At 51.5% G+C, this 25,849-nt stretch overlaps 1 protein-coding gene across 2 annotated transcripts; it reads right to left on the bottom strand.

Moving 5' to 3' along the window:
• Nucleotides 1–631: 631 nt before the first annotated feature.
• ARHGEF4 (Rho guanine nucleotide exchange factor 4) lies at nt 632–25,817 on the bottom strand. Of its 2 annotated transcripts, XM_064586339.1 has the most exons (7): nt 25,715–25,817; nt 14,191–14,370; nt 12,987–13,163; nt 12,726–12,905; nt 10,578–10,810; nt 10,146–10,275; nt 3,526–4,341 (listed from the first exon to the last, which is right to left on the bottom strand). In XM_064586339.1, exons 1-7 carry the CDS (start codon nt 25,778–25,780, stop codon nt 4,180–4,182), a joined length of 1,128 nt encoding a protein of 375 aa, XP_064442409.1. In that variant the 5' UTR covers nt 25,781–25,817; the 3' UTR covers nt 3,526–4,179. The 2 variants fall into 2 exon arrangements, with proteins under 2 accessions (XP_064442410.1, XP_064442409.1); XM_064586340.1 differs by lacking the exons at nt 12,726–12,905; nt 12,987–13,163; nt 14,191–14,370; nt 25,715–25,817 and adding exons at nt 632–1,806; nt 2,341–2,418; nt 3,184–3,427 and having other exon boundaries at nt 4,210–4,341; nt 10,578–11,533.
• Between the last annotated feature and the right edge of the window lie 32 nt (nt 25,818–25,849).

Raw genomic sequence — 25,849 nt, 5'->3', positions numbered from 1 at the left:
GGTGCTCAGCCCCGGTGACCTTGTGTGGCACTGACATCTCAGTGTGTAAGGGTGTGTGGAGGCAGCAGGTTGTGGGGACTCTTTCCCCTGGGGGAAGGGGAGGAAAGCTGGCCCTGTTCCTCTTCTGGTCCTGTGGCCTCGCTCGTCCTGGGAGGACGCATTCTCCATTTCACTGAGGAGGATGCTAAGACCCAGAAAGATTGCAGACTTCCTGTTCCCCAAATTGACATTGGCCAACGTCAGCTAAACATCGACTCGGAGCAGCCAGGGAGGCTTCCAGGCCTGAATAGGTTAGAGGAGCTGGGCCAGCTATATCCCACATCAGGACAGCTGATTGGGCCACATATTGTCCTCCCAGCTCCGTCTGACCCTCTGAAGTACTTCCCCCATCACCTTTGTTTCTGTCCACCAAAGCTCTGAGGGCATGGTCTGCAGATAAGTGAGCTCCCACGCACTGGGTGATGCTGGGCTCTTCCTTTCTGTTGAAGGAAAGGCCCAGGGCAGAGACAGGTATAAGAGGTACAGGAAGGATGGGGCATGCAAAGAAGAAAATACACAGACACAAATGGAAAAACAAGGGCTGGCAGCCAGGTTATTTTTCATAAGTTTCTTTATGAAATTAAATGTGGTTTCTGGCTTGGAGAAGGTATAGTGCAAGAGTGACTGACTGTACATGCTGCTGAATTCCCATGGGCCAGAGGGGCAGCTCAGTGTTCCACACCCACAGGCCAGGTCCTGGCTGTACTCATGGGGAACCCTTCTCAGCGGGACGTGGGCTTCCCTCTAACTCACATGTCCACCGGCCTCTGGGTTGGTGGGTCAGTCCTGGATGCTGGGCCACAGAATTCAGTCCTTATGGCTTTTCATGCTCACTTAGGGTAAGGCAATCTTTCTGTGTCACTGATAACAATTCTTTTTCCCCATTGTTAGAAAAACAGCACAATCCAAACAAAAAAACCGGGACCAGGTTCTGGAGTCAACCCACAACTACACGTGGACTGGTCACAAACCCTGGCGGAAGTATGCAGTGACTATGGTTTTGTTTTCTTTCCACTATAAACACATCACAAGTGAGGAAGGGTGTCCAGCAGCCAGGAGTGCCTAGACGGGCTGGGAGGCAAAAATGAGTTGGCTCTGGGCCAGACATTTTTGTGCAGAGAATTCTGGTTCCCACCCTCCAGGGATGCAAGTTGCCTGGCACCACCAGCTGGGGACTGTGGGCCTGAGGGACAATTGGAGGGCAGGGGGCACAGAGCCCAACTTTGCAGGGGCTAAAGGCAGATGGTCCCCTGCCCAGAGGAAACAGGAGGAGGGACGATCAGATGTCCAGAGAAGAGGGTTCAGAGCAGCCAGTTTTCTACACTGGCCTGGCCGCTGGCTCTGAGCTGTAGCTCCCAGGAGGCCCCATAGAGGTCCAGAGGGTGGTGGGAGGCTCACCGCTGTGGGCCCCTGCCCCTTCAGCTGGTGTCTTCAGTGCACCAGTAGTGGGGGAGAATCCACGAATGGGGCGCCGAGCAGCTCCCTCGCTCAGTCCGTAACTTCCAGTGTGCGTGACCAGCAGAGGAGGCCACATGCGGTGGGCCTCGGGGAGAAAAAGCTGTGGAGGCCCACTGGCGGGGCAGGTCCAGACAGTGCTGTCGGATGGGGAGCTGGCTCACTTGCGGAAGGGTGCCAGCCGGCTAATGCTGTGCCAGAAGGTGGACGGCTTTCGCTTGGGCTCTGCCAGTACCAAGACCTGTTGCTGGGGCAGGCTGGCGGGCAGAGCCGGGTGCTTCTGGCGTGCCAGGTAGTAGGGCCGGCTGAGGGCTGGGCAGAAGAAAGCAGGGATCATAGGTGCCTAGGTCGCCAGGTGGCACAGGGCAGAGCGGCAGCCTCTGCTCAGTAGGGGGGTGGGATGGGGCCTGTCCCACGGGAGGGAACTGCCTTCCTATGCGGCCCACCACACCTAGTGGCCTGGGCCACCCGCTAGCCTACAGAGATGGTGTGGGGCTCTGGAGCTCCTCCATGGAACAGGCTGCATGCCAGGCATTTAACATCTCTGTAAGAAGCTCCTTGCCAGGTGACTGAACGAGGCCTCCCAGAAATCCTGCCTGGGGAGGTGCACTTCCACTAATGTTCCTGCTCTGGGGTACCCAAGGGAATTGAGAGCAACATCAACTGCACACCGACGAAAGCTTTGTTACCAGTGGCCTCAACACCAATCTTTGGGAACAATTACCTGCAAAGGGCAGTGGGCAGCACGTGGGCCCCAGGAGCTAGCTCACTTTGGGGGTCAGAGAAGAGTTTGATCATGGCTAGGGCCAGGCTGCTATGGGAGGAGTTAGGGAACCATCCGCTTACCTTTGGGCTTCCCAGTGGCCTGCTGCTTGCTGGCATTCAGCATGGCCTGCTTCCTCTGCAGCTCGGTGATGGAGAAGCCTGGGAGGGAGGGCCACAAATGAGACCTCTGCTTACCTTGAGGACTTGGCTGCCTTTCCCCCCCCCGCCCCCACCTCCCCAGCCAATAATTCCTCTTGCCCTGTGTCTCCTGGCATCTGTGTGGTCCTCTGTGTACCCTGCACCTCCCACAGGGCCTGGGATCTCATCATGCTGCAGATGTTCGGCATCCTGCTCAGCCAGCCTGCCTTGACCAGCCAGGCAGAGGAGATGTGCAAGGGCCCTCCCCACATCCTTGCCCTATCCCATCTCTCACCCTGACCTAATCCCTGATGTATCCAGCATCTAGTATCCTTTCTCTCCACTGTGGCTTTCCCAGACCAAGAGCCAATCTGGTCACTCTTGAGCATGATGCCCAGGGGCCCACGGAGAGGAGAGGAATGCAGTGGGAAGGTGCCTTGCTTATGCTGGGGTGGGGGAGGCTTCTCACAGCCAGTGCCCAAATCCTACTTGAATGCTTTGTGCTGGAAAGAGGCCTCACCGGGTCTCTGCAACTGAGCAGAGGGCCTCCACCTTATGAAGTGTGCGTGCATATGTGAGTGTTCTGGAAGCAAACCCCCAACAGGCCAGGAGACCCATGCCCTGGGGCTGAAATGAAGAGGTGCCCTGGAGCCTTGCCAAAACCTGAGGCCCTTAGGCGGTGGGACATGCTGTCTCACAGTCTCAAGGTTCTCCTGACCTCGTGTTCAGGGGTTAGGAGGGCTGGGTGGGCCCTCACAGTGGAGCAAGGCTGATGGCGTCTCGCACCTGTCTCCTGGTCCAGCCGCACCTGCTCCCTCTCTCTGGCGAAGGCCTTGAGCCAGCGCTGTTTCTGCTCAGGCTTCCTGGCACACAGCAGGTGACTCTCTCCCGTGGTGCCGCAGAGCAGCCGGAAGGCATTCTTGACACTCATGTGGAGGTCTCTGTCTTTTCCATCCTCTAGATCCACCACCTCCAGTCCATCCATATCCACTCGGCCCTTATAGTACAGCACATCCCGGCGGAGAAGATCCTGCCAGAGACTCTGTGAGCTCCTGGCCTATCCTGCTTGTTGGGTCCCTCCCAGGCCTCCAAACCACTCTCCTGACCATGTTTATGCTTCACCCCGCACCCTGCAATTGGAAGGGCCAGTGGGCTGCTCACCCACTTTCCAAGCAGATGGTGGGCTCATGAGGGCAGAGTGAGTGTTGGTGTAGCCCACAACTGTGTGCTGTAGCCATGATGCAGGAGCCTCACTCCTTTAGCGAAGGAACTGGCCTTCAGTTACTGACTGGCCTGGAGGGTCTTTAGGGTACCCATAATCTCGTGGGGAGGCAGCCATGGAAACAGTGGCCCAGGGCCCACCCTGCATGACAGAGAAGAGTACCAGGCCTACCAGGCTGGGCCCAGGGCCAGCAGCCAGGCAGGCTTCCTCGACAAAGCCACCTGGGCCACGTGTTGAGAGGAGTAGAAGCTACAGCAAAGAAGCAGCAGTGGGAGCAAGGATCCCAGGGCTCAGGGGGAGCTGAGATTTGCAGGGACAGTAGAGGTGGCTTTAGAAACAAGCAGGGGCTAGGTCAAGCAGGAAGGTATTCTCAACAACACTGGGCCCTGGTCAGACTGCCATGGTCCTTGGGCTATTTGGCTCCCTCTGCACAGAATCACCTCAAAGGGCCTGCTCCACTGAAGGTCCCCAGGAAAAGGAACCACCTCTGTGTGGCTCCTTTTCTTTGGCAGCTACTCCCAGCCCTCAGCTTCACCCCCTCTACTCCTGCTCTAAATGGTTCATCCAGCAGGGCAAAGCAATTCTGGTACCTTCTTGCAGTAGATGAGCTGGTGGTCAAAGAGAAAAAACATCCTCTGCTGGCTCTTGGCTTGTGGCTGTGTAACACGAGTCAGCTCCCCGGAATAGATGAGTTCTGAGCTCCTGACCAGGAGATCTTCCCCCTGGGGTACCCCAAGGAGAGCTGTGAGCTGAGTGCACCTAACATTGGAAGCCCTCTCCACTGGGCACTTCCTCCTGCCTCCATCATGGGGTTGGGTGGCCTCCCCACTGGCCTGGCCTGCCTGTGGTCCCCACTGGCAAGTAGTAAGCAGAAGGCCACTGAGGGAGGGATTGCTCTTGAAGCTCAAGGAAGTGGTGGGGGCTGTTGGGGGTGGGGTGGGGAGTGAAAAGGTCATCTGACCTACAAGTTGGTTGTCTCTGCAAAATGGGGCCAGGAGGCAGCCTGTGGCATGTGCACTTGAAATGTGGCCAATCCCTGCTGAGATGTTATGTAAGTAAAATAACACCGAATTTGAAGACTAAATAAAATAAAGAATGTGAAATATTTCACTAATGATTTTATGTTCAGTACACACTGAAATGATACGTTGGATATTCTGAGTTAAATAGAACATTAAAATAAATTTCACCTTCAAGGACAAACAAAAACTAAAACAATTTGTGAACACGAAACCAGCCCTACAAGAAATATTGAAAGGGGTCCTCTAAGTGAAGAGAGAGCCTAAAAGTAACAGACCAGAAAGGAACAGAGACAATATACAGTAACAGTCACCTTACAGGCAATACAATGGCACTAAATCCATATCTTTCAATAGTTACCCTGAATGTAACAGGGTAGCAGATTGGATAAAAAAATAAGACCCATCGATATGCTGTCTGCAAGAGACTCATTTTAGACCGAAAGACACCTCCAGATTGAAAGTGAGGGGGTAGAAAACCATTTACCATGCTAATGGACACCAAAAGAAAGCTGGGGTGGCAATTCTTAGATCAGACAAATTAGATTTTAAACCAAAAACTATAATAAGAGATGAGGAAGACACTACATCCTACTTAAAGGGTCTATCCAACAAGAAGATCTAACAATTGTAAATATCTATGCCCCTAACATGGGAGCAGCCAATTATATAAATCAATTAATAACAAAATCAAAGAAACACATCGACAACAATACAATAATAGTAGGGGACTTTAACATCCCCCCTCACTGAAATCAGGACACATCATCTAAGCCAAAGATCAACAAGGAAATAAAAACTTTAAATGATACACTGGAACAGATGGACTTCACAGATATATTCAGAACATTCCATTCCAAAGCAACAGAATACACATTCTTCTCTAGGGCACATGGAACATTCTCCAGAATAGATCACATCCTGGGTCACAAATCAGGTCTCAACTGGTACCAAAAGTTTGGGATCATTCCCTGCATATTTTTGGACCACAATGCTTTGAAACTAGAACTCAACTACAAGAGGAAATTTGGAAAGAACTCAAATACATGGAGGCTACAGAGCATCCTACTAAAGAACCAGGAAATTAAGAATTAAAAAAATTCACGGAAACCAATAAAAATGAAAACACAACTGTTCAAATCTTTGGGATGCAGCAAAGGTGGTCCTAAGAGGAAAGTATATAGCAATATAAGCCTTTCTCAAGAAACAAGAAAGGTCTCAAATACACAACCTAACCCTACACCTAAAGGAGCTGGAGAAAGAACAGCAAATAAAGCCTACACCCAGCAAGAGAAGAGAAATAATAAAGATCAGAGCAGAAATCAATGAAATAGAAACCAAAAGAACAGTAGAACAGATCAACAAAACTAGGGGCTGGTTCTTTGAGAGAATTAACAAGATTGATAAACCCCTGGCCAGACTTATCAAAAAGAGAAGAGAAATGACCCAAATCAACAAAATCATGAATGAAAGAGGAGAGATCACAACCAACACCAAAGAAATACAAACAATTATAAGAACATATTATGAGCAACTCTATGGCAGCAAATTAGATAATCTGGAAGAAATGGATGCATTCTTAGAGATGTATAAACTACCAAAACTGAACCAGGAAGAAATAGAAAACCTGAACAGACCCATAACCACTAAGGAAATTGATGCAGTAATCAAAAATCTCCCAATAAACAAGAGCCAGGGCCAGATGGCTTCCCAGGGGAATTCTACCAAACATTTAAAGAAGAACTAATACCTATTCTTCTGAAACTGTCCCAAAAAATAGAAATGGAAGGAAAACTTCCAAGCTCTTTTTTGAGGCCAGCATTGCCTTGATCCCAAAATCAGACAAAGACCCCATCAAAAAGGAGAACTACAGACCAATATCCCTGATGAACATGGATGCAAAAATTCTCACCAAAATACTAGCCAATAGGATCCAATAGTACATTAAAAGGATTATTCACCACAACCAAGTGAGATTTATTCCTGGGCTGCAAGGTTGGTTCAACATCCACAAATCAATCAATGTGATACAATACATTAATAAAAGAAAGAACAAGAACCATATGATCCTCTCAATAGACGCAGAAAAAGCATTTGACAAAGTACAGCATCCTTTCTTGATTAAAACTCTTCACAGTGTAGGGATAGAGGGTACATACCTCAATATCATAAAAGTCATCTATGAAAAACCCACAGCGAATATCATTCTTAATGGGGAAAAACAGAGCTTTCCCCCTAAGGTCAGGAATGTGGCAGGGATGTCCACTATCACCACTGCTATTCCACATAGTATTGGAAGTCCTAGCCACAGCAATTAGAAAACAAAAAGAAGTAAAAGGCATCTTAATCAGCAAAGAAGAAGTCAAACTCTCTTTTTTGCAGATATGATACTTTATGGGGCAAACCCCAAAGACTCCACCCCAAAACTGCTAGAACTCATACAGGAATTCAGTAAAGTGGCAGGATATAAAATCAATGCACAGAAATCAGTGGCATTCCTATACACCAACAACAAGACAGAACAAAGAGAAATGAAGGAGTCGATCCCATTTACAACTGCACCCAAAACCATAAGATACCTAGGAATAAATCTAACCAAAGAGGCAAAGAATCTGCATGCAGAAAACTATAAAATACTCACGAAAGAAACTGAGGAAGACACAAAGAAATGGAAAAATATTCCATGCTCATGGATTGGAAGAACAAATATTGTGAAGATGTCAACGCTACCTAGAGCAATCTACACATTTAATGCAATCCCTATCAAAATACCATCAGCATTTTTCACAGAATTGGAACAAATAATCCTAAAATTTGTATGGAACTAGAAAAGACCCCAAATAGCGAGAAGAATGTTGAAAAAGAAAAGCAAAGCTGGTGGTATCACAAAGCCAGATTTCAAGCTCTATCACAAAGCTGTCATCATCAAGACAGTATGGTACTGGCACAAAAACAGACACATAGATCAATGGAACAGAACAGAGAGCCCAGAAATGGGCCCTCAACCCAATGATCAACTAATCTTCAACAAAGCAGGAAAGAATGTCCAATGGAAAAAAGTCTCTTCAACAAATGGTGTTGGGAAAATTGGACAGCCACATGCAGAAGAGTGAAACTGGACCATTTCCTTATACCACACACAAAAATAGACTCAAAATGGATGAAAGATCTAAATGTGAGACAGGAATCCATCAAAATCCTTGAGAACACAGGCAGCAACCTCTTTGACCTCAGCCACAACAACTTCTTCCTAGAAACATTGCCAAAGGCAAGGGAAGCAAGGGCAAAAATGAACTATTGGGACTTCATCAAGATAAAAAACTTTTGCACAACAAAGAAAACAGTCAACAAAAACAAAAGACAAGGGACAGAATGGAAGATATTTGCAAATGACGTATCAGATTAAGGGCTAGTATCCAAGATCTACAAAGAACTTATCAAACTGAACACCCAAAGAACAAATAATCCAATCAAGAAAAGGGCAGAAGACATGAACAGACGTATCTGCAAAGAAGACATCCAAATGGCCAACAGACACATGAAAAAGTGCTCAATATCACTCGCTATCAGGGAAATCCAAATCAAAACCTCAATGAGATACCACCTCACACCAGTCAGAATGGCAAAAATGAACAAATCAGGAAACTATAGATGTTGGCGAGGATGTGGAGAAAGGGGAACCTTCCTACACTGTTGGTGGGAATGCAAGCTGGTGCCACTCTGGAAAACAGTATGGAGGTTCCTCAAAAAGTTGAAAATAGAGCTACCCTATGACCCAGCAATTGCACTACTAGGTATTTACCCCAAAGATACAAATGTAGTGATCTGAAGGGGCACATGCACCCCGATGTTTATAGCAGCAATGTCCACAATAGCCAAACTGTGGAAAGAGCGTATTTACCCCAAAAATACAAATGTACTGATCTGAAGGGGCACCTGCACCCCAATGTTTATAGCAGCAATGTCCACAATAGCCAAACTATGGAAAGAGCCTAGATGTCCATCAACAGATGAATGGATAAAGAAGCTGTGGTATATATATATATATATATATATATATATATATATATATATATATACACACACACACACACTCACACACACATATATATACGTATATATACACACACACAATGGAATATTATGCAGCCATCACAAAAAAGAAATCTTGTCATTTGCAACAACGTGGATGGAACTAGAGGGTATTATGCTAGGCGAAATAAGTCAATCAGATCAAATTATCATATGATCTCACTGATATGTGGAATTTGAGAAACAAGGCAGAGGATCATAGGGGAAGGGAGGGAAAAATGAAACAAGATGAATCAGAGAGGGAGACAAACCATATGAGACTCTTAATCTCAGCAAACAAACTGAGAGTTGCTGTAGTGGAGGTGGGTGGGAGGGATGGGGTGGCTGGGTGATAGACATTGGGGAGGGTATGTGCTATGGTGAGCACTGTGAATTATATAAGACTGATGAATCACAGACCTATACCCCTGAGACAAATAATACATTATATGTTAATAAAAAAATATATATAAAAAAAGAAAATTACTGAGCAGAAAAGAAAAAAAATTAATTTCACTCTTTTTTTTCTGTTTTAAGATGGCTATTAGAACATATACAATTACCTATGTGACTCCCATGATATTTCGTTCAGTGCTGCGCTCAAGAATAGTTAGACCTGGCTAGAAGTCACCTGTGAACTTTGTCTTTTAGGGGCTAAGGAAGTTTTCTCAGCTAAATGTAGTTAGTACCTGAAGCCCCATCATTAGACTTCAAACTTTCAGGCTAAGCCCTGCCCCCTTTCGGTTCCTCCTGGGAAATGCAAACCTCAGCCAGGAGTTTTTGGCAGCTGTTCAGTTTGGGATAAGTGAATTTTGTAGGGGTCCTTAGCCAGGTCTGGGCCTCAGAACCAAGCACTAGGAAAATAAAAAACCCTGAACAAAACAAAGACCACATTGCTCAGCCCCACCACCAGGGATTCTAATTTCCTAGTTCTAGGATGAGGCCCAAGAATCTGTATTTTCATAATATTTATGGCTAGTGGGTGGAGGTGAGAGAACAGGACAGGAAATGTCCCTGTAAGTTCAGGCCTCCGGGAGCTTTAGAAGGCAAGACTGGCAGAGACAAGGGGTATGTGCAAGCCAGAAGAATGGAACCAGGAGGCTCTAACCCATGGCAATTGTTTTTGGTCATGCTATGGCAGGCCTGAACCCTTCTGTTGGGAGAAGTCCCAGTAGTTACTAAAACTGGGGGCTGGCCTGTCCTGCTGGGCTGACCGGCTGCACCAGGAGCGACATCTTACTTCACACATGCCCTACACTCTCCACCACCAGGCCTGCAGCTCAGTGCTCGGGTGGGTTGGCCTGGGCAGAGGACCAGCTTGCTTACCACTGGTGCCTGTTCGCCAGCTCCCAGGAGCACGGCTCCCTGCTTCAGCTCCTTCCTAGATTGTTCAGGGGCAGAGTCCCATGGTATTTTGTGGGGTGTGGGACCCTCACCTCCCAGTCCTCTATGGAGCTCTGCCACTGAGCAATCTTGTCGATGTTTTCAAGCCTCCGTTTCCGTTCATTGATGAGCCGGGCCACGTTCTTCATGGCATGTAGGGCTGCTTCCACGTCCTTGAAATCCCTGGGGCAGAAGAGAGATGGAAGAAGGCCGCACTTCGGAGAGCAGAGAGGGGCCCCCTGTGGAGCTGCTTCCCTCTGGGGCTCTGCCCTCGGCCAGTTCTTCACTTGTCAACGCACACCTGGCTGGACACAGCAGAACGGAATACCCCATTTTTGTCCGGTCCCCTCCTTGCAGCAACAGCATGCAACAGTGGTGCCTGTTTGACTGTGGGCTGCCAGCCAGCGCCTACAGCAGTGGCCACCCACAGCCAGTACGCGACACCCTGGCTGGCCCCCGGCCCCCGCTCCCCTACAGCCTCCTACCTGTGCTGGGGGTGTGTGTACTTGAGCAGCTCGGCCAGCTGCAGAGGGTACTTGCAGATCTTCTGCACGGGGGTCAGCAGGAAGCCGTCCAGCGAGATGTCGATCATCTTCTGTAGCAGCCGGCAGGCCTCAAAGAAGTACACGTACTTGCTGAGCTTGGCGAGCCGCGACAGCTCCACACAGGCATTGGGGTGGTTGTTGCAGTACTCTGAGTAGATCTGGAAGTCCGCTTGCTGGGGGCACAAGCTGGAGGTTAGCATGGGGAGCCCCTGCCCCTCAGGCCACCCAGGCGCCTCAGGCACAGCATCGGGAGGGAGTGGGAGCGAGTGTCTGCATTTCCTTCAGGAGCTGGGCTCGGAGGACCCAGGCTCTGTCTACTCACTTCACTGGGCGCAAACTATGTGGAATTAGGCACGGAGATGTGAGAGACCTGAAAACTCAGGCTTGTGTGTGCACTGTCGCCACCCAGCTTTCTCAGCAGGGCCCTCAGCAGAGATTCTGACTGTATGTCTGGTTTTTTGGATGAAATCAATGATGCTAATAAGGAAGCGTTATAAGACCAAAAACCAGAGAGAGAAGCAGAGAGAGAGACAGGACAGGAGAGAGAGGGAGAGAGAGGGGGAGGGACAGGGAGAAAGAGAGGGAGAGAAGGAGTGAAGGAAAGGGAAACTGGGAAAGAGGGGGAGAGGGAGAGAGAGGGAGAGGAGAAAGGGATTAAGAGAGATTAAATGGGGGCGCCTGGGTGGCTCAGTTGTTAAGCGTCTGCCTTCGGCTCAGGTCATGATCCCAGGGTCCTGGGATCGAGCCCCACATCGGGCTCCCTGCTCCGCGGGAAGCTGGCTTCTCCCTTTCCCACTCCCCCTTCTTGTGTTCCCTCTCTCACTGTCTATTTTTCTGTCAAATAAATGAATAAAATCTTAAAAAAAAAAAGAGAGAGAGATTAAATGGATGCCAGGGTCTATGGCTATGTCCCCTGGATTGTTCTCCTCCTCAGCCCAGTGTCTTGCTTATCCTTCACAAAGCTCTTTCATATCTGAAAGACAGCCACTGCCACTTTGTTCAACAAACACAATGTGACAGATATATCCACATTGTGTGTGTATCGTACAGGAGACTCACAGTGCCTTTTTTTTTTTAAGTTCCATCTACCTAGAGCCAGAGAAAGACTGGGTGTGCCCTAGAGTGACTAGGACTTCACGGACTTAGGTGGGAAAGGAGGGTAACAGCAGTTGGCTGGCTGGCGGGTTGCTGGGATCGTCACACTAGGTAATATCGATAAAGTGCCTGCCCCACCCCCCGCCCCCATCACAGCTCTGCCTGCTGAATAACTGGCTGCAAATCCCATACTCACACAGGTGCTCTGACCCGCCCCCAGTTCCTGCTCGGGAAGTCTAAGGTCTCCCTTTCCAGTTCTCCTCCTGCCACTGGAGTGAGGTGCCAGGGCCCTTCCAACACCAAGAAGGAACCCACATTGTCCTTCATGGGCCGGCCTTGGCATCCTCGGCTCAACTGCACGTGACTGCCACAGGAGAGGGATAGTAACAAGTGCCTTCCTTACCAAGCAAGGCCAGGAGTCCATCTAGCCTAGACCAGGCCAATGAACCTTGGCTAAATTCCAACTGGCATTTAGCGTGGAAGTTAAGCACTGTACATTCCACAGATTCCAGTTTTCTCAGTGTGTGAGGAAGCCAAGAACCTGTTAGGAACAGCTCTGAAGATGCTCAACAGGTAGCCCAGCCCAGCTCTGTCTTCTACTTACTCTAGCCCAAGCAAAGCTTTTCAGGCAGATGCCCAGGCACCCCTGCTCCAAGGAGCCCTCTCTGGCTTGGTCGGCCTCCCAAACAAGAAGAGACACTGCTAAAACCGTGTGGGAGCGTGAGGGCAAGGTGGGCAGTAGGGGTGTGGGGCCTGGATGCTTCTGGGCAAAGAGCAGCAGGTTGCCTGGGCTTTAGCCTACAGGGTCGACTTCTGAGGGGAGGCAGGCACGGGAGGCAAGGGCGAAGGGAGGCTTTGTGCTGGGGCCAGGGGGTTTGTGTGTAGCCGGGTGCAGACCCCCAGCAGGGATGGGCAGGGCAGGGGGCTCGCGTAGTGGGGAGACAGGGTGCGTGGGTCCTGGGCAGCGGGGTGTCCGGGGCGGGGCGTGCTCACGTGCTCCAGGAAGCAGGCGCCCAGCTCGCTCAGGTGGGGGCGCTCCCTATTGAACCTCTGCTCCAGCGCCTTCACAAACGCCTTCTGGCACCGGTAGATGTCCTCGATGTTCCCGAAGATGGTGCGCAGCTGCTCCTCGCTGAACATGTCGGCGCGCTTGCGACACTGCCTGATGTAGCCCTGCGGCCCGCGGCCCATCAGGTCTCTCTCCCGGCACCCGCGTCCCCCACGCCACCCTCCGCACCCCCGGCTGGGCCTCACCTCGCAGATGTCGCGCAAGTGCTTGATGTAGTCCCGCTCGGTGCTGAGGATCTCATTGATGACGTTGGTCCGCATCTGGTCCTTGCTGCTCTGCGCCTCGGCCCCTCCATCCGCGGCCCCGCCGTCCCCGGCCCTCAAGGCCTCCTCGTCGGCGGGCTCGTCCTGGTTCACCCGCAGCTGCAAGAACCGCGCGGCTGGTCAGCGCCCCTCAGGTCAGCCCCCGCCGAGGCTCAGCGCCCCGCGACCGGCACGCGGCGGCAGTGGGGAACAGAGGCTCGGAGGACGTGTAGACCCGGCAGCCCCTTTCCCCCAGCACCCGAGACCGCGCCTGCCCCTCTGAAGGCACCCTTCTCTCTCGCTCCTCGGTCGGTTCTGGACTCAGTGCTGGGAGCGGAGCACAGATGCTCACTCTCTTGGGGTTCGGACCCAGGGCCTGCTCACACGGGGCTGGCCCTCTAGGGGCTGTGACAGAAGAGGATGGGTGACGGGGCCTTTCTGGCTCTCTGACCTATAAGTAGGACAGGCTAGAGGTGGAGAGTGGGCAGTTCATCCACGGGGTTTGGGGCAGCAGAAGCAACGAACCCCAAAGTCTGGGATATCTCCTCCCCACTGCCCTCTGCCTGGCCTTTGAGAAGGCACCATGATTCCTTCCTAGGAGACCAAAGGCTGCCACAGGGAGGCTCTGGGTCCCCTTCCTGTGAGCTCTTGTGCTAACGACTTAACTTGTCCATGCCTCAGTTTTCTCAGGTGTAAGGGGCTGTTCCCAGCTCCCAGGGCATTGTGAAAGTTATAATTGAGAAGCCTGTCCAAATTTTCTGCACGGGGTTTAGTAAATGCCCGGTGCTAAGTTGTTTGTGGTGATGGAATTCTAACAGGCAGATTCCCCCTGGAGGAATGCACACACCATCATTTCTGACCCGTTCCTTTCTGGACACTGAGGGCACCCTGGAGGGAGGGGTGGGAGCAGGCAGGAATTGGTGATGGCTGTGTCACAACTCTGTGGCTGGTCTTCTGGACACCTCGATCCCCATCTCCAACCCACAGCCTTGCAGTCCCAGCACAGCCCTGAGGGTGGGGGAAGGCGGGGGCGGGGGGAAGTCCATGCCCAGCACCTCTGACCCCAGAGCAGTTTCAGGTCTGCATGTCTGAGCAGAGCCACTTGGCTCCTAATGGGCAAAGGAGAAGCACACAGGCTGTGCCATACCCGCACAAAGCTGGCTGGAAACCAGCCCTCGCCGTCAGCAACACGACCCCACCACCACTCTCTGTTGGTGGCATCCATTACTTCGATGACATCCCCAGCTTTGAAGCCCAGTTCCTGGTCATCCATGGTGACATGGTCCCAGAGTGCTTCAGCACAGACCACACTGCCATCACTGATGAGCTGTGGAGAGAGCCACAGATAGCAGATCAGTGGGCAAGGCTGTCATGGACCTCCTCATGGGGCAGGGTGCTCTGCCCTCTATCCTCCATCCCTCAGCAGCCCTGCAAAGAGGGGATCCTGACTCAGGTTACAGAGGAGTGAACGGAGGCTCCCTCTGAGCCCGTCACTCTTCAAGGGACAGGACTATGCCCTGGGCATGTCTAGACTGGCAGGGCTCGTGATGAAGCCTGAAGTGAACTAGAATCCTGGTGAGCCACAGAATCTGAGAGGCAAGTGTGTTGCTCACTCCCCTGCACAGGGCACACCTTCCTCCCACCCCACTGGACCAGTGAGTCACTTACTACTCTCAGCTTCATTTACCATCTGTGCCCTGCTCTGGGAGGCTGGGGCTGAGCACAGCAGGCTGCATTTCTTCTGTGCTAGCTACCCCGTTAGGTTCTCCCAATGTGGCACTGGAGGGGACCACAAGGTCAGAGGGAGAAGGGGCTTACTCCCTCCCACTGGCTTCCTGTGGCCTTGCATTACCTGTGAGGTCACCTGGCAAGCACCAGTGCCACTCCTCCTAGGTACAGGGCAGGGGACGGGGGGGGGGGGGGGGGGGGGGGCGCCCAGCCATCACAGTAGCTGGATCTGGTTTGTGGTGATTTTCGAACACTTGTGGAACCAGTCTCATGGCCCTCCCCCGCCATCCCAACCTGCACTAGCTGAACAGCACCTAGCCTCAGACTTTCAGGTCCCAAGGCCCACAGGATCCTCAGCTTTAATTATTCCAACCTCTTTACTTTATTCCCTAGCTCTAGGAGGGGTAGGTACATCTTGCAGCTGCTATCTCTGTAATGGATACTTCAGGATTGTTCTTGTGCACTTGGTTTTGGGGCAGGCACTTTATACCTGGCTCACAAGTCTTTATAGTAATTTCTCTCTGCTGAAATAATTTGGTGTATTTCCTTCCTCCCACAGGGTCATGGACCTCACATCAGGAGGGATGCTCCCCTGCCCTGAGGGGCAGGGAGATGGGACTCCCGCCCTCCTCCATGCCCCAGGCAGCCCTTGTGCTTAGAGCTCCATTTGCCGTTGGGCGGATGCCTGCTTTCCTGTAATGTGGGCTTAGTTTCTGCTCCATGAATAATGAATGGCTCTGGGGCTTAGGACAAGAGGAGGGGTAGGTTGGGGGCTATACAAGAGGTGAGGTCCAGGGGCGCTTGGGTGGCTCAGTCGTTAAGCGTCTGCCTTTGGCTCAGGTCATGATCCCAGGGTCCTGGGATAGAGCCCCGCATCAGGCTCCCTGCTCAGCGGGAAGCCGGCTTCTCCCTCTCCCACTCCCCCTGCTTGTGTTCCCTCTCTCGCTGTGTCTCTGTCAAATAAATACATAAATCTTAAAAAAAAAAAAAAAAAGAGGTGAGATCCACGTCTGCTGGGACCAAGTGTTGGCTCTGCAGGGTGGCTCTTTGGCAGTCAAGGCCTCAGAGGGTCAACCAGTCAGGCCCTCTGCAACCAACTATTTCCTCCTCTGAGCTGCTCGCCTCTCTGTTCCCACTTGTGCGTGTGAATCCTTCTTTGGCTTCAGGTCCAGTGGGGCCTTCTCTGCGTGCTCCCCGTGCAGTGTGTGTGCTGCTCCTCAGACTGAAATGGGAACCAGAGCAGGGCTGCAACAGGACTGTCTGGATCTCCAGCTGACATTTCCAGTAGCTAGGGGGTCTCCCCCAGGCCCTGAATGGGCAGGGTGAAGGGTGGGGTAGGCCACCTGGATACCAGAGCCCACTCAGGCTGGAACCTTCCTCCAGGGTAGGGCCTGAGCAAGCACATTCAGAAACCTCCAGTTCATGTTTTCTGGGGATGAAACCTGCTTTAAACCCTGATGAAACCACTCCTCTGAATGATCTACAGCCGACGTGTATACCTATGCTCCCATGCAAAGCCATTCAGGGGCTGCAGGTTCCTGATGCCCACCCAGGGGCCCTGGGCACCAAGCACTGGGTTATTCCTGGGGGGCTGCATGCCTCCTCAAGGGACCATTGAACTCACCCCAGCTAAAAAGACCTACTACAGGCATGTCCTCTTCTGCAGGAAGGCCTGGCCCCCAGGATCAAGACCTCCTGGCTGCAATACGAACAAGATGAGACAAGAGGACTCAGCGAGCCACATGAAGGTGCCTGCTGTACCCAGGGAGCAAGCACTAGACTAGGCAGCCCAGAGCAGGCACGCTCCACATGAGGAGGCTACCACCTCTAGCCTTGGAGGATCTTGCCTGAAGACAAGGAAGAAGCAGGGTACTCAAGGGTGGGGTGGGTGAGCCAATGAGAATGTGGGCTGCAGGTGAATGTCCTCTTTCAGGGACAGTGATCACAGGTGAGCAGATACATCAGGACAGAAGATGTATGTGACCAAGGGTGAGTGTGAGCATAAGGACAGAGAGTGTGTATGACCTCAGGCAAAGTGTGTGCATCACAATGGAGGGAATGTGTGACTACAGGCTATTTGGGTAGTTTTGATCCTTGAGAGGTGCGTGTCCTGAGACTCCCTCTTCCTGCACAAACCCCGACATGCACCTGCCAACACACATTTATACACTCGCTACTGGGATGCTACACTCTGATCTCCTGAGAACAGTATGCCACGCTGCAGGTGAATGCCGTCCACCCTCAGTTCACACCAGCTGCACATGCAGGTCTCCAGGACAGTGTGGAAGCCACCTTTCACTGCTGGAGCCCAGGCAGGGAGGACGTAATGCAGACATACTCCACACAGCCCAGCTTCCCGCCATTTCCCTGCCCAGGTCGTTCCCTACTAATACTAGCCAGATCAGGTGTCTCCTCCTAACCCTGGGTTCTCTCAGATGAGCCCCGAGCAAAGCCCCTCTTGTATGGGCCAGTGCCTCCTCCCGCCGCTGTCCTCTGCCAGCCTTGCAGAGAGGGGGCGTCCTACACAGCTGGTTTCCTCTATCGCTGCAGACGTAGGGCTTCCCAGAGAGACCATGGTTCCTGACACCTTCATGGACAAGTCCCGACACCTGTCTTGTCCAGTCAGCCAGAAGCCCTTTCTGGTAGTGGGTGGCCACCTTTGTCACTTCCTTGTCCCAGTGCCTTGCTGTGCACAGAAGGTACTTGACAGACATACAGCCATGAGGAATTCCCCCGATCTCCCTGTGCTTTGGTCCCGACTGATGCCCACAGTAACCATGTGCTCTCCCTGGGCCACAAAGCTCCTCTACGGATCTGCAAATGCAAGGCACTCTGTCAAGTTAGCAATGACGTTAACCATTTATGTGATGTCACCAAGATAAAATGTAGCTCTAAGAGTTCAGAGAGGCATTCTACCTCCGACAGCCCAGAGGCCACGAAGGCCCACACTGGATGGGTTTCTGGGCAGAGGCCCTTCCTGATGCTCTGTCTGAGGTGCAGCTGCATGGTAGCCCAGATTTAAGTCCAGCAGGCTGAGAGGCAAGGGTTGCAAGCTCTTTCTTGGCCTGGCAGAGGGGAGCAGAAGCTGGTTCTGAGACATGGAATATTTATGTGGAGGCAGTTGGGGAACTGTCCCCATGGAGGGACAGGGGCAGGATCCACTCCTGTACCTCAGAGATTTTGACAGGCTTCAGGAAGCCAGGCTTTGGCTCAAAGTTCCCCCTGATGAGCACCCACCACCTTTCCCACCCTGCCCCATCTCCTCCTGTCTCTCACATATACAGGCTGGTGGAGGATTCCAATCAGATAGTCTGGGAAGGAATGTGGCTCAGCTTCTTTGGGCCCCTGTACAGCAGGGGACAGAGGGTATTCAGAATGCCCACCTTCCAGGGGGTGCAGGAGGGGCTCTGCCTGTAGTGGGGGCACGTTGACTGAGACCACTAAGACCTAAAATGGGAAAAGCAACTGCAGATGACATGTGAAGAGGAGCCCACTCATCTTCCCAGACATTTTTCAACCCACACAGAAACGCATGTCCAGTTCCGCTCACATGGCAGTCACATGTACAGTTTCCAGACAACTATAGACAGCCGTGGCCACAGCTGCATCCGCATCCTCAGCTACACATAGAGACACGCCATTTTAGACACACGCACGCGCACACACACACACACACACCACGGCAAAAGGACAGATGGAAAGACCCTGTGGCACAAGTGTCATTACGCCCCGAGTCACCTGCAGGGCCGCATCCCCAGGGGGGCACACACACAGACCGGGCCTTGGCACATGGGGCTGGCAGGGGAGGCCTCCCCTAGTGGCGTCCGGTGTGGGACTCACGGGGGCCAGACGGGGCCAGCCGCTGCACCTTGGGCCACTGCGGGCTGCGAGCCGCGGCGGGCACCGAGGAGGACGGGTCTGAAAGGGAAGACGCGCGGCGGCCGCAGGAGCCCAGCGCCGGCACCACTCACCCCTGCGCGGTTCCCCGCGGCGCCCTGCCCGTGCGGTCAGCGGAAGGCCAGCAGGAATATCAGCACGACGTTGATGAGGACCAGGAGCGCCAGCACCGCGAAGACCACCACGCGCTGGGCGCCGGGGGGCAGGTTGCAGCGCAGCAAGGCGCGCAGGGCGCTCCCGGGCGCCGCGGGGCGTCGCCGGGACTGCGGGGCCCTGGCCATGGCGCCCGGCCTCCCGGCTCCGTGCGGCCCGGAGATGCCGCTGCGATAGGGCGGGAGCGGGGCGGCCGGGAGCGCCCGGAGTGGGGCGGAGCCGCCTGCGCTCGCCGGGCCCGGGGCTTCTCCCGCTCAGCCCGCGACACGTGCGCCGCGTCTCTCAGGCCCCGCAGCCCTAGCAACCGAGCGGCTGCAGGGGCGGGGGAGCCGGGGCGGGAGGGGTGAGGAGGCTTGGACTTGCGCGGCGCTCTGCCCTGGGCGCCTCCGGGGTGTGTGTCCGGGGGACCTCAACTACCCCCCTCGGCGGTTCTGGCCCGCGGCCGGCAGGGCGCAGAGGACCGAGGCGGCGCTCGGGGCGGGGGTGGGAGGAGGCGCTCCGGGGTGCCACGGGCCTTTACAGGTCCTGACGCACGGCGGCCGTGGGGATGGGCCAGCGGTTCTGATTCCTTTTTTTTTTTGCATTGTACTAAGTTTTTTTTGTTGTTTTTTTGTTTTGTTTTGTTTTGTTTTTGCGGTTCTGATTCCTAACACCAAGAGCTGTCTTGGCCTCCACTTCAGAGGAGTAAATGCGGCTCTGAAAGGTCCGGTAATTTGCTCACTCATAAAATCTCATGGGTATACAGGGATGGTGGAATCAGGATTTGAACTCAGGACAGACTGACGTCATCCACATCCAGGTGCTCCATTCAGGTCCTGACTCAGGACCTCTCCTTACTGACCCATCAGAGCAGCATTTTGATCCTTTGGGAAAGCAGCTGGCTTCTTCAGCTACTATTCCCCACCTCCTCCCAGATTTATTGAAGTATAAGTGACAAATAAAAATTGTGTATACTTAAGGTGCATAACTTGGTATTTTGAAACAGGTATACATTGTGAAATAATCACCACAATCAGGCTAATTACCATATCTGTCACCTCACACAGTTACCATTTGTGTGTCTGTGTGTGGTGACAACTCTTAAGATCTATCCTCTTAGCACATTTCAAGCGCACAACACAGTATTTGTTAACTATGGTCACCATGCTGCAGGTTAGATCTCTAGAATTTATTCATCTCGCAGACACTTTGTATCCCTTTGTCTGACATTTCCCCATTTCTCCCTCCCCCAACTCCAGGCAATCATTGTTCTCCTCTCTGCTTCTATGAGTTTGACTTTTAGATTATATATATGAGTAAGATCATGCATTTTTCATCTTTCTGTGTCTGGCTTATTTCACTTAGCATAATATCCTCCAGGTTCATCCATGATGTCACAAATGTGGACTTTCCTTTTTTTAAGGCTGAATAATATTCCGTGGTATATGCACCACATTTTCCTTGTCCATTTCATTCATCCATCAATGGGCACTTAGGTTGCTTCCATGTCTTTACTACTGTGCATAATGCTGCAATGAAGATGGGAATGCAGATATCTCTTTGAGATCCTGATCTCATTTCTTTTGGAACACCCAGAAATCCTTTACTCCGCATTGTCACCAACACTATTCCTTTGTCTTTTTAATAATAGGCATTCTAAGACATGTGAAGTGATACCTCATTGTGGTTTTGATTTGCATTTCTCTGATGATTAACAATGTTGAACGATATATCTGTTGGCCATTTGTGTATCTGAGAAATGTCTATTCAGGTGCTTTGTCCATTTTTAAAATGAGTTATTGGGTTTTTTTGCTATTGAGTTGTATGAGTTACTTATGTATTTTGGATATTAATCCTTTATCAGATATATGGTTTGCAAATACATTCTCCCATTCCGCAGGTTGCCTTTTCACTCTGTTGATGGTTTCCTTCACTGTACAGAAGCTTATAGTTTGGTGTAGTCCCACTTAACCTATTTTGCTTTTGTTACCTGTGCTTTTGGTATCATATCCAAAAAACCATTGCCCAGACCAGTGTCAAGAAGCTTTTCCCTGTTTTCTTCTAGTAGTTTTATGGTTTCAGGTTTTTGGTTTAAGTCTTTAATCCATCTTGAGTTGATTTTTGTGTATATCGTGAGGTAAGGGCCCAGTTTCATTCTTCTGCATGTGATTCAGCAGCTTTTTAAAAAAATCCTATGTCAGGGGTACCTGGGTGGCTCAGTCGGTTGGGCGTCTGCCTTCAGCTCAGGTCATGATCGCAGGGTTCTGGGATCCAGCCCCACGTTGCCCTGCTCAGCGGGGAGTCTGCTTCTCCCTTTCTCTCTGCCCCTTCCTCTGCTGGTGGTCGTGTGTGCTTTTTCTCAAATAAAATCTTAAAAAAAACCCCCCAAAAACCTATGTCAGCTATGCAGGAGTTTCCACTGTCTTCCTGACAGAGGCTGCAAACTTAACACTGTAGGGATTGAAGCTCATGTGCAGGTGTCTGTCAGTCCATCCACAACAGCGAGCTCTGTCACAGTCACCATGCCATCAGAAGGATGCAGCTGAGGGGGCTGAGGAGACTTAAAAGCAGGTCAGAAGTGAATAGAGATTTCTAGGCTCCATATTCAACACTGTGCCTCCTGGGGCACGAGTCATGGAATATGTGCAGAGGTGGGTGTTCACATGTAGGTGACTTTGTTTCTGTATGTTCAGGTTTCCAGGTGTGGGTCAGTACCACATGCATGTGAGTGAGTACAGATGCGTGCACTGAGGACACCCCCATCCTGCTGAACACCCTAAGCAGATGCTGGGATGTGTGTGCCAGGGGAGGGTCAGGACTGCGTCCAGAAGGGCTGGCTGCCTTCCTCAGATCAGAAGGTTCAGCCCAGTCCCATCTGTCTGGTTGTGGGGTAAAAGTCTTCTTACTGTATCTCTTCAGTTCTTCAGGGAACTAGGCTCAAGACTTGCTCCCTCAAGCTCTCAGAAGGATGGTGGGGGAACAGAAGGCATCAGAAGGCTCCCTGCCGCCCCAAATCCCGGGGCTCTTCTGGTAAGACTGTGTGACATGCCCTCTGGTAGGGTGTGGCTCAGAAGCCCTGACTTTGGGCCCGGCGTTTTATCGTACCCCTGTGCTTCCAGAGCCATCGGACACCAAAGAAGAAGGGTCAGGAAGCAGTTCTGGGGATCCGCTCGTCAGCTCAGTGCTGCGGGCTGTGGGTCTACAGCACTCTGCCTGCTGCTGTTCCGGCCCTGGGGGTGTGTTTTAGGGCTTCATCCAAGGCCCGGTTCTGGGGTCAGACCTCCCCTATAGCTGACCAGCCTGGGGCAGAAGAACCTCTGAACCTCCGAACCTGGGCTGGGACCAAGAACTAAGATCTAAGAGGTGCCCTCTGCCCTGCCTGAAAAGAGAACAAAAAGACACTCCTCCTTTCAGCCCTCAACTCCAGAAAATATGCTTGGGCTAAGGATACCCTCAGGCTTGACTGCAGGGATAACTGCCCAGCCCAGTAGGGCTTGCTCAGAGCCTTGTGAGGCAGGGAGAGGCTGGGAAGAGGGGGAGGAATCAGGCAGACAGGCCCAGGCCTGGGTCACTGGCATCTGGACAAGACACTAGACAGGGCAATGCTGAAGAAAGAAAGGGACACTTCTAGGCACGGACGTGAACTCCTGTACCAGCGCCCGGACAATCACGAGGTGCAAGGCACGCGTGAGATGCAGGGAACACAGAATGAACGTGATCCTGTGTCCTTTCTCATTCTTGTCAGGGCACATACATGCCCTGCCTGCCCCCTGGACCCGACAGTCTTGTATCCCAGGGCCTGGGACATTCCCGGACATGAATGAAATACTCAGTGGATATGTCACAGACGTGCAACACACACATCCACACATCACACTCAGAACCTTCTTGTGCATGCAGGTGTGGGCACATGCATTCACTTCTGTACCCAGAATACCAAAACGCTTCAGTGTTCTCCCCTGTGTCTACTGCTCTTTGGGCCAGATGGTTTGAGCTCCCTTCTGCTTGGAAATTGAGATGTGGTCTCTCTTTCTGAAGTCAATACAAACAAGAAAGTGTCACAATTTAGAACATGATACATGTGTCTAAAAAATACAAGTGAATGTGTGATTTTAGAGCAGGATAAATATTCTTTAGTATGGACTTTTGACATCTGTTACTTCTACAATCTCTAAGTATGAAACTCACGTTGACCCTAGCAAACCTTCTTGCCATGCATGTGAGCCAGCAGTGAGTGCTAGAGGCTTCAGGGAATGCACAGTGGGATTTGCTGCTCTTGGAAGGCCAAGTGAACTAGCCTGTTATTAGAGAATCACCTTTTATAGCTCTTCAGTTTCTGATAAAGTGGGTCTATTTAATGCTGCCAAAAAATCATAATGGGTGCCTGCCTTTCCTGAGTACCTTATACACCTGTATAAGTGGCCCTCCTATAGCTCCCTGTAGGACTCAGGTGCCACATCCACCCCACAAGAGGAGACTGAGGCCCTGAGGAGAGAATGGCTTGACACATGTCCCCAGCTAGCCAGTGGCAGGATGGGGGGAAGACGCAGGGCTGTCAGCCTCCAAACCCAGGCCCTGTCCTTTATGCTATACTGCCCTGAAAGGGATCTAGAAGTGCAGGTGGGTGTCATAAAGGCGAGCAGCCTGGTGGACCCTGACCAAGTCAGGAGCCCAGCTTCCAACTGGCATGAGCTTGCTGTATCCCTGGAGAGGGGCTCCTCGGTCTGGCTGGCCTCCTCCAGGATGTGACACGTCCTTCCCCGCAGAGGCACATCCAGGAAAGACAAGTACCCTGGAAAGCACTGAGTTCTCTAAACATAAGAAACAACGTTACCACCCTGTCTACTCAGGAGCCCCAAATACCAAGAAAGACCTTCGAACTGAATAGGAAATAAATTCTCTAAGTGGCCAAAATAGGTGATACCCAATTCATAATCTAAATTACCTTCATTTCCCTCATAAAGGTGCCCTCTGCCAGAGCTTATTTGTTCTTTTAGAGTAGTCCTGGCTCTTGGCTTCCCTCATCCAAAGCATCTTAGAATGAAAAACTTGTCAAGGGCTGGGGCACCTGGGTGGCTCAGTCGTTAAGTGTCTGCCTTTGCTCAGGTCATGATCCCAGGGTCCTGGGATCAAGCCCCGCATTGGGCTCCCTGCTTGGCGGGAAGCCTGCTTCTCCTTCTCCCAGTCCCCCTGCTTGTGTTCCCTCTCTCACTATCTCTCTCTCTCTGTCAAATAAATAAAAATTAAAAAAAAAAAATCTTAAAAAAAAAGAAAAACTTGTCAAGGGCCTCGGAAGGCCCCTCCGCACCAGCAACACAATGCGACGGACCAGAATTTCACCATCAGGAAGGACACACGCAGCTACAGAAAACAGACTCAAGAACTCTAACAACGCAGCACCGATGGTCACACAACTTTTCAGAGTCCCTAAAAGCTGTATGTGAGTATTTCCTTTTTGTTATCATCCTCATTGCTGGAAATTTACCAAGAACCCACCACATGCCAGGGTATTTACATTATTTCAGTCAGTCTTCAGGTAACCTCATGGCCATCCTATTTTACAGTTAAGTAAACCAGCATTCAGAGGGTTTACCTGCTCAGAGCTCCACACCTGGCCCAGGGCAGGGAGGAACTCCCATCCAGGTCTGGGGGGCCCCAAGGCTCAGATTCTACCCCCTGCACCATGCCGCTCCCCACCAGGGCTGGGGCCCAAGACTGAGGAGGGCAGCCTGAGACTTCAAGGAAAAGCAAAACCATTATCTGTGAATTCAGCTTAAGATGACATAATTTTAGAACATCTTCCATTCAAAATAGCTGATGAGAAGTACTTAAAGAAAGACTTTGTGTATTGGAAAAGTCAACTTACTTGGATATGTGTTATTTAACACACCATGGATTTTGAATAAAGCATTATTTAATGACTTCTAAATCATTGTTCAGATCCGGGCCTGAGAGAAGAGTTTGTCCACCATCTACAGTTTGTACCCATCTGTCGAATAGGTAATGAGGACAGCATACTCCTTGAGGGCTTCTGAGAATCCTACCAGCCCATTCATTCCCTCACACTATTCATAAATTGACCCCCTTCTGAGGTGCTGCAAGATCCTGGGTGGTCAGATTCTGGTTTTGATGAGGCAGAAATACATAGTAGCTTATGACCAGGAAGAGAATGCAGTGTAATGGATGTGAGTTATGAACCACATTATGTTTAGGGCTCCCCTACCCGCCGAATTAAGTAAAAAAGAAGAGGGGGAGAAAATAGGAGTACAAATGAGAAAAAGAGAGGAGTCAAGGTCTCAAAATGTCTCTGTCCTTGGAGAATGCAAAAGGAGTCCTTGGTATGGGAAGCAGTTTTGCCTGGAGGAAGTATGTCACTAATTTCTTCTGTTAAGGTAAGAACAGCAAACAAACAAACAAACTTGTACACAGTTGTCATAGCAACCAGAAAGCTTTCTGAGCTCTTGGAGTCAATAGGAGAAAAATCAATTTTCACTTGCCTTGCTTTCCATCCTGCCCAGACAACTTCTTGGAGGGACAGGGCGCTAAGCCCTGGCCTCCTTTCTGCCAAGCAAATCTTGTTCCATCCAGGATGGCTTACAGGGGCTCTTATGGGGAAGGACAGACCAGCGCTCTTTCATTGTAGGTCCTGGGTCATGCCTGCCATTCTGGGTTCCTTGTAGGCCATGAAGGCAGAGGGGCAGGTCCTGTATTTGGGGAAGCTCTGCTGGTGCACCCCACATCCTTAAGTGAGAGCCACAGGCTGAAACTGTGCTGTGTACACGTGGGGCGTCTGCCATCTGCTTGGAGCACAGAGACTGTGGACATCTAGGCCTGTGCGAGCATGCTGGACTCACCCTGACATCCAGGCCATCTGTCCCAGCCCCATCCCTTCACCCATGCAGCCTTGACCCTACCTCATTGATGGCCAGCTGCTCACCACCCCCTCCGGGGTGGCTGTAGTGGTGGCTGGAGCTGTGCATGTCCTCATACAGGTCCTCCTCACTCCCCGCCTCATCAGCACGGATGGCTGTGTCCAGAACTCCATCAGG

Source organism: Mirounga angustirostris, unplaced genomic scaffold, assembly GCF_029215605.1.
Source record: "Mirounga angustirostris isolate CCGP_5_RB_7025 unplaced genomic scaffold, mMirAng1.0.hap1 SCAF_3, whole genome shotgun sequence".
NCBI classification, from domain to species: domain Eukaryota; kingdom Metazoa; phylum Chordata; class Mammalia; order Carnivora; family Phocidae; genus Mirounga; species Mirounga angustirostris.
This window is presented reverse-complemented; position numbering and strand designations above follow the sequence as displayed.

Excerpts from the sequence above, each read along its gene's own strand:
- ARHGEF4 (XM_064586339.1), bottom strand. The coding sequence starts at position 25,780 with ATGCACAGCTCCAGCCACCACTACAGCCACCCCGGAGGGGGTGGTGAG. Across the intron at positions 13,164-14,190 it reads TTCCAGCCAGCTTTGTGCGG|CTGCGGGTGAACCAGGACGA; the intron begins GTATGGCACAGC and ends CGGTTCTTGCAG. Across the intron at positions 12,906-12,986 it reads ACTTGCGCGACATCTGCGAG|GGCTACATCAGGCAGTGTCG; the intron begins GTGAGGCCCAGC and ends CGCGGGCCGCAG.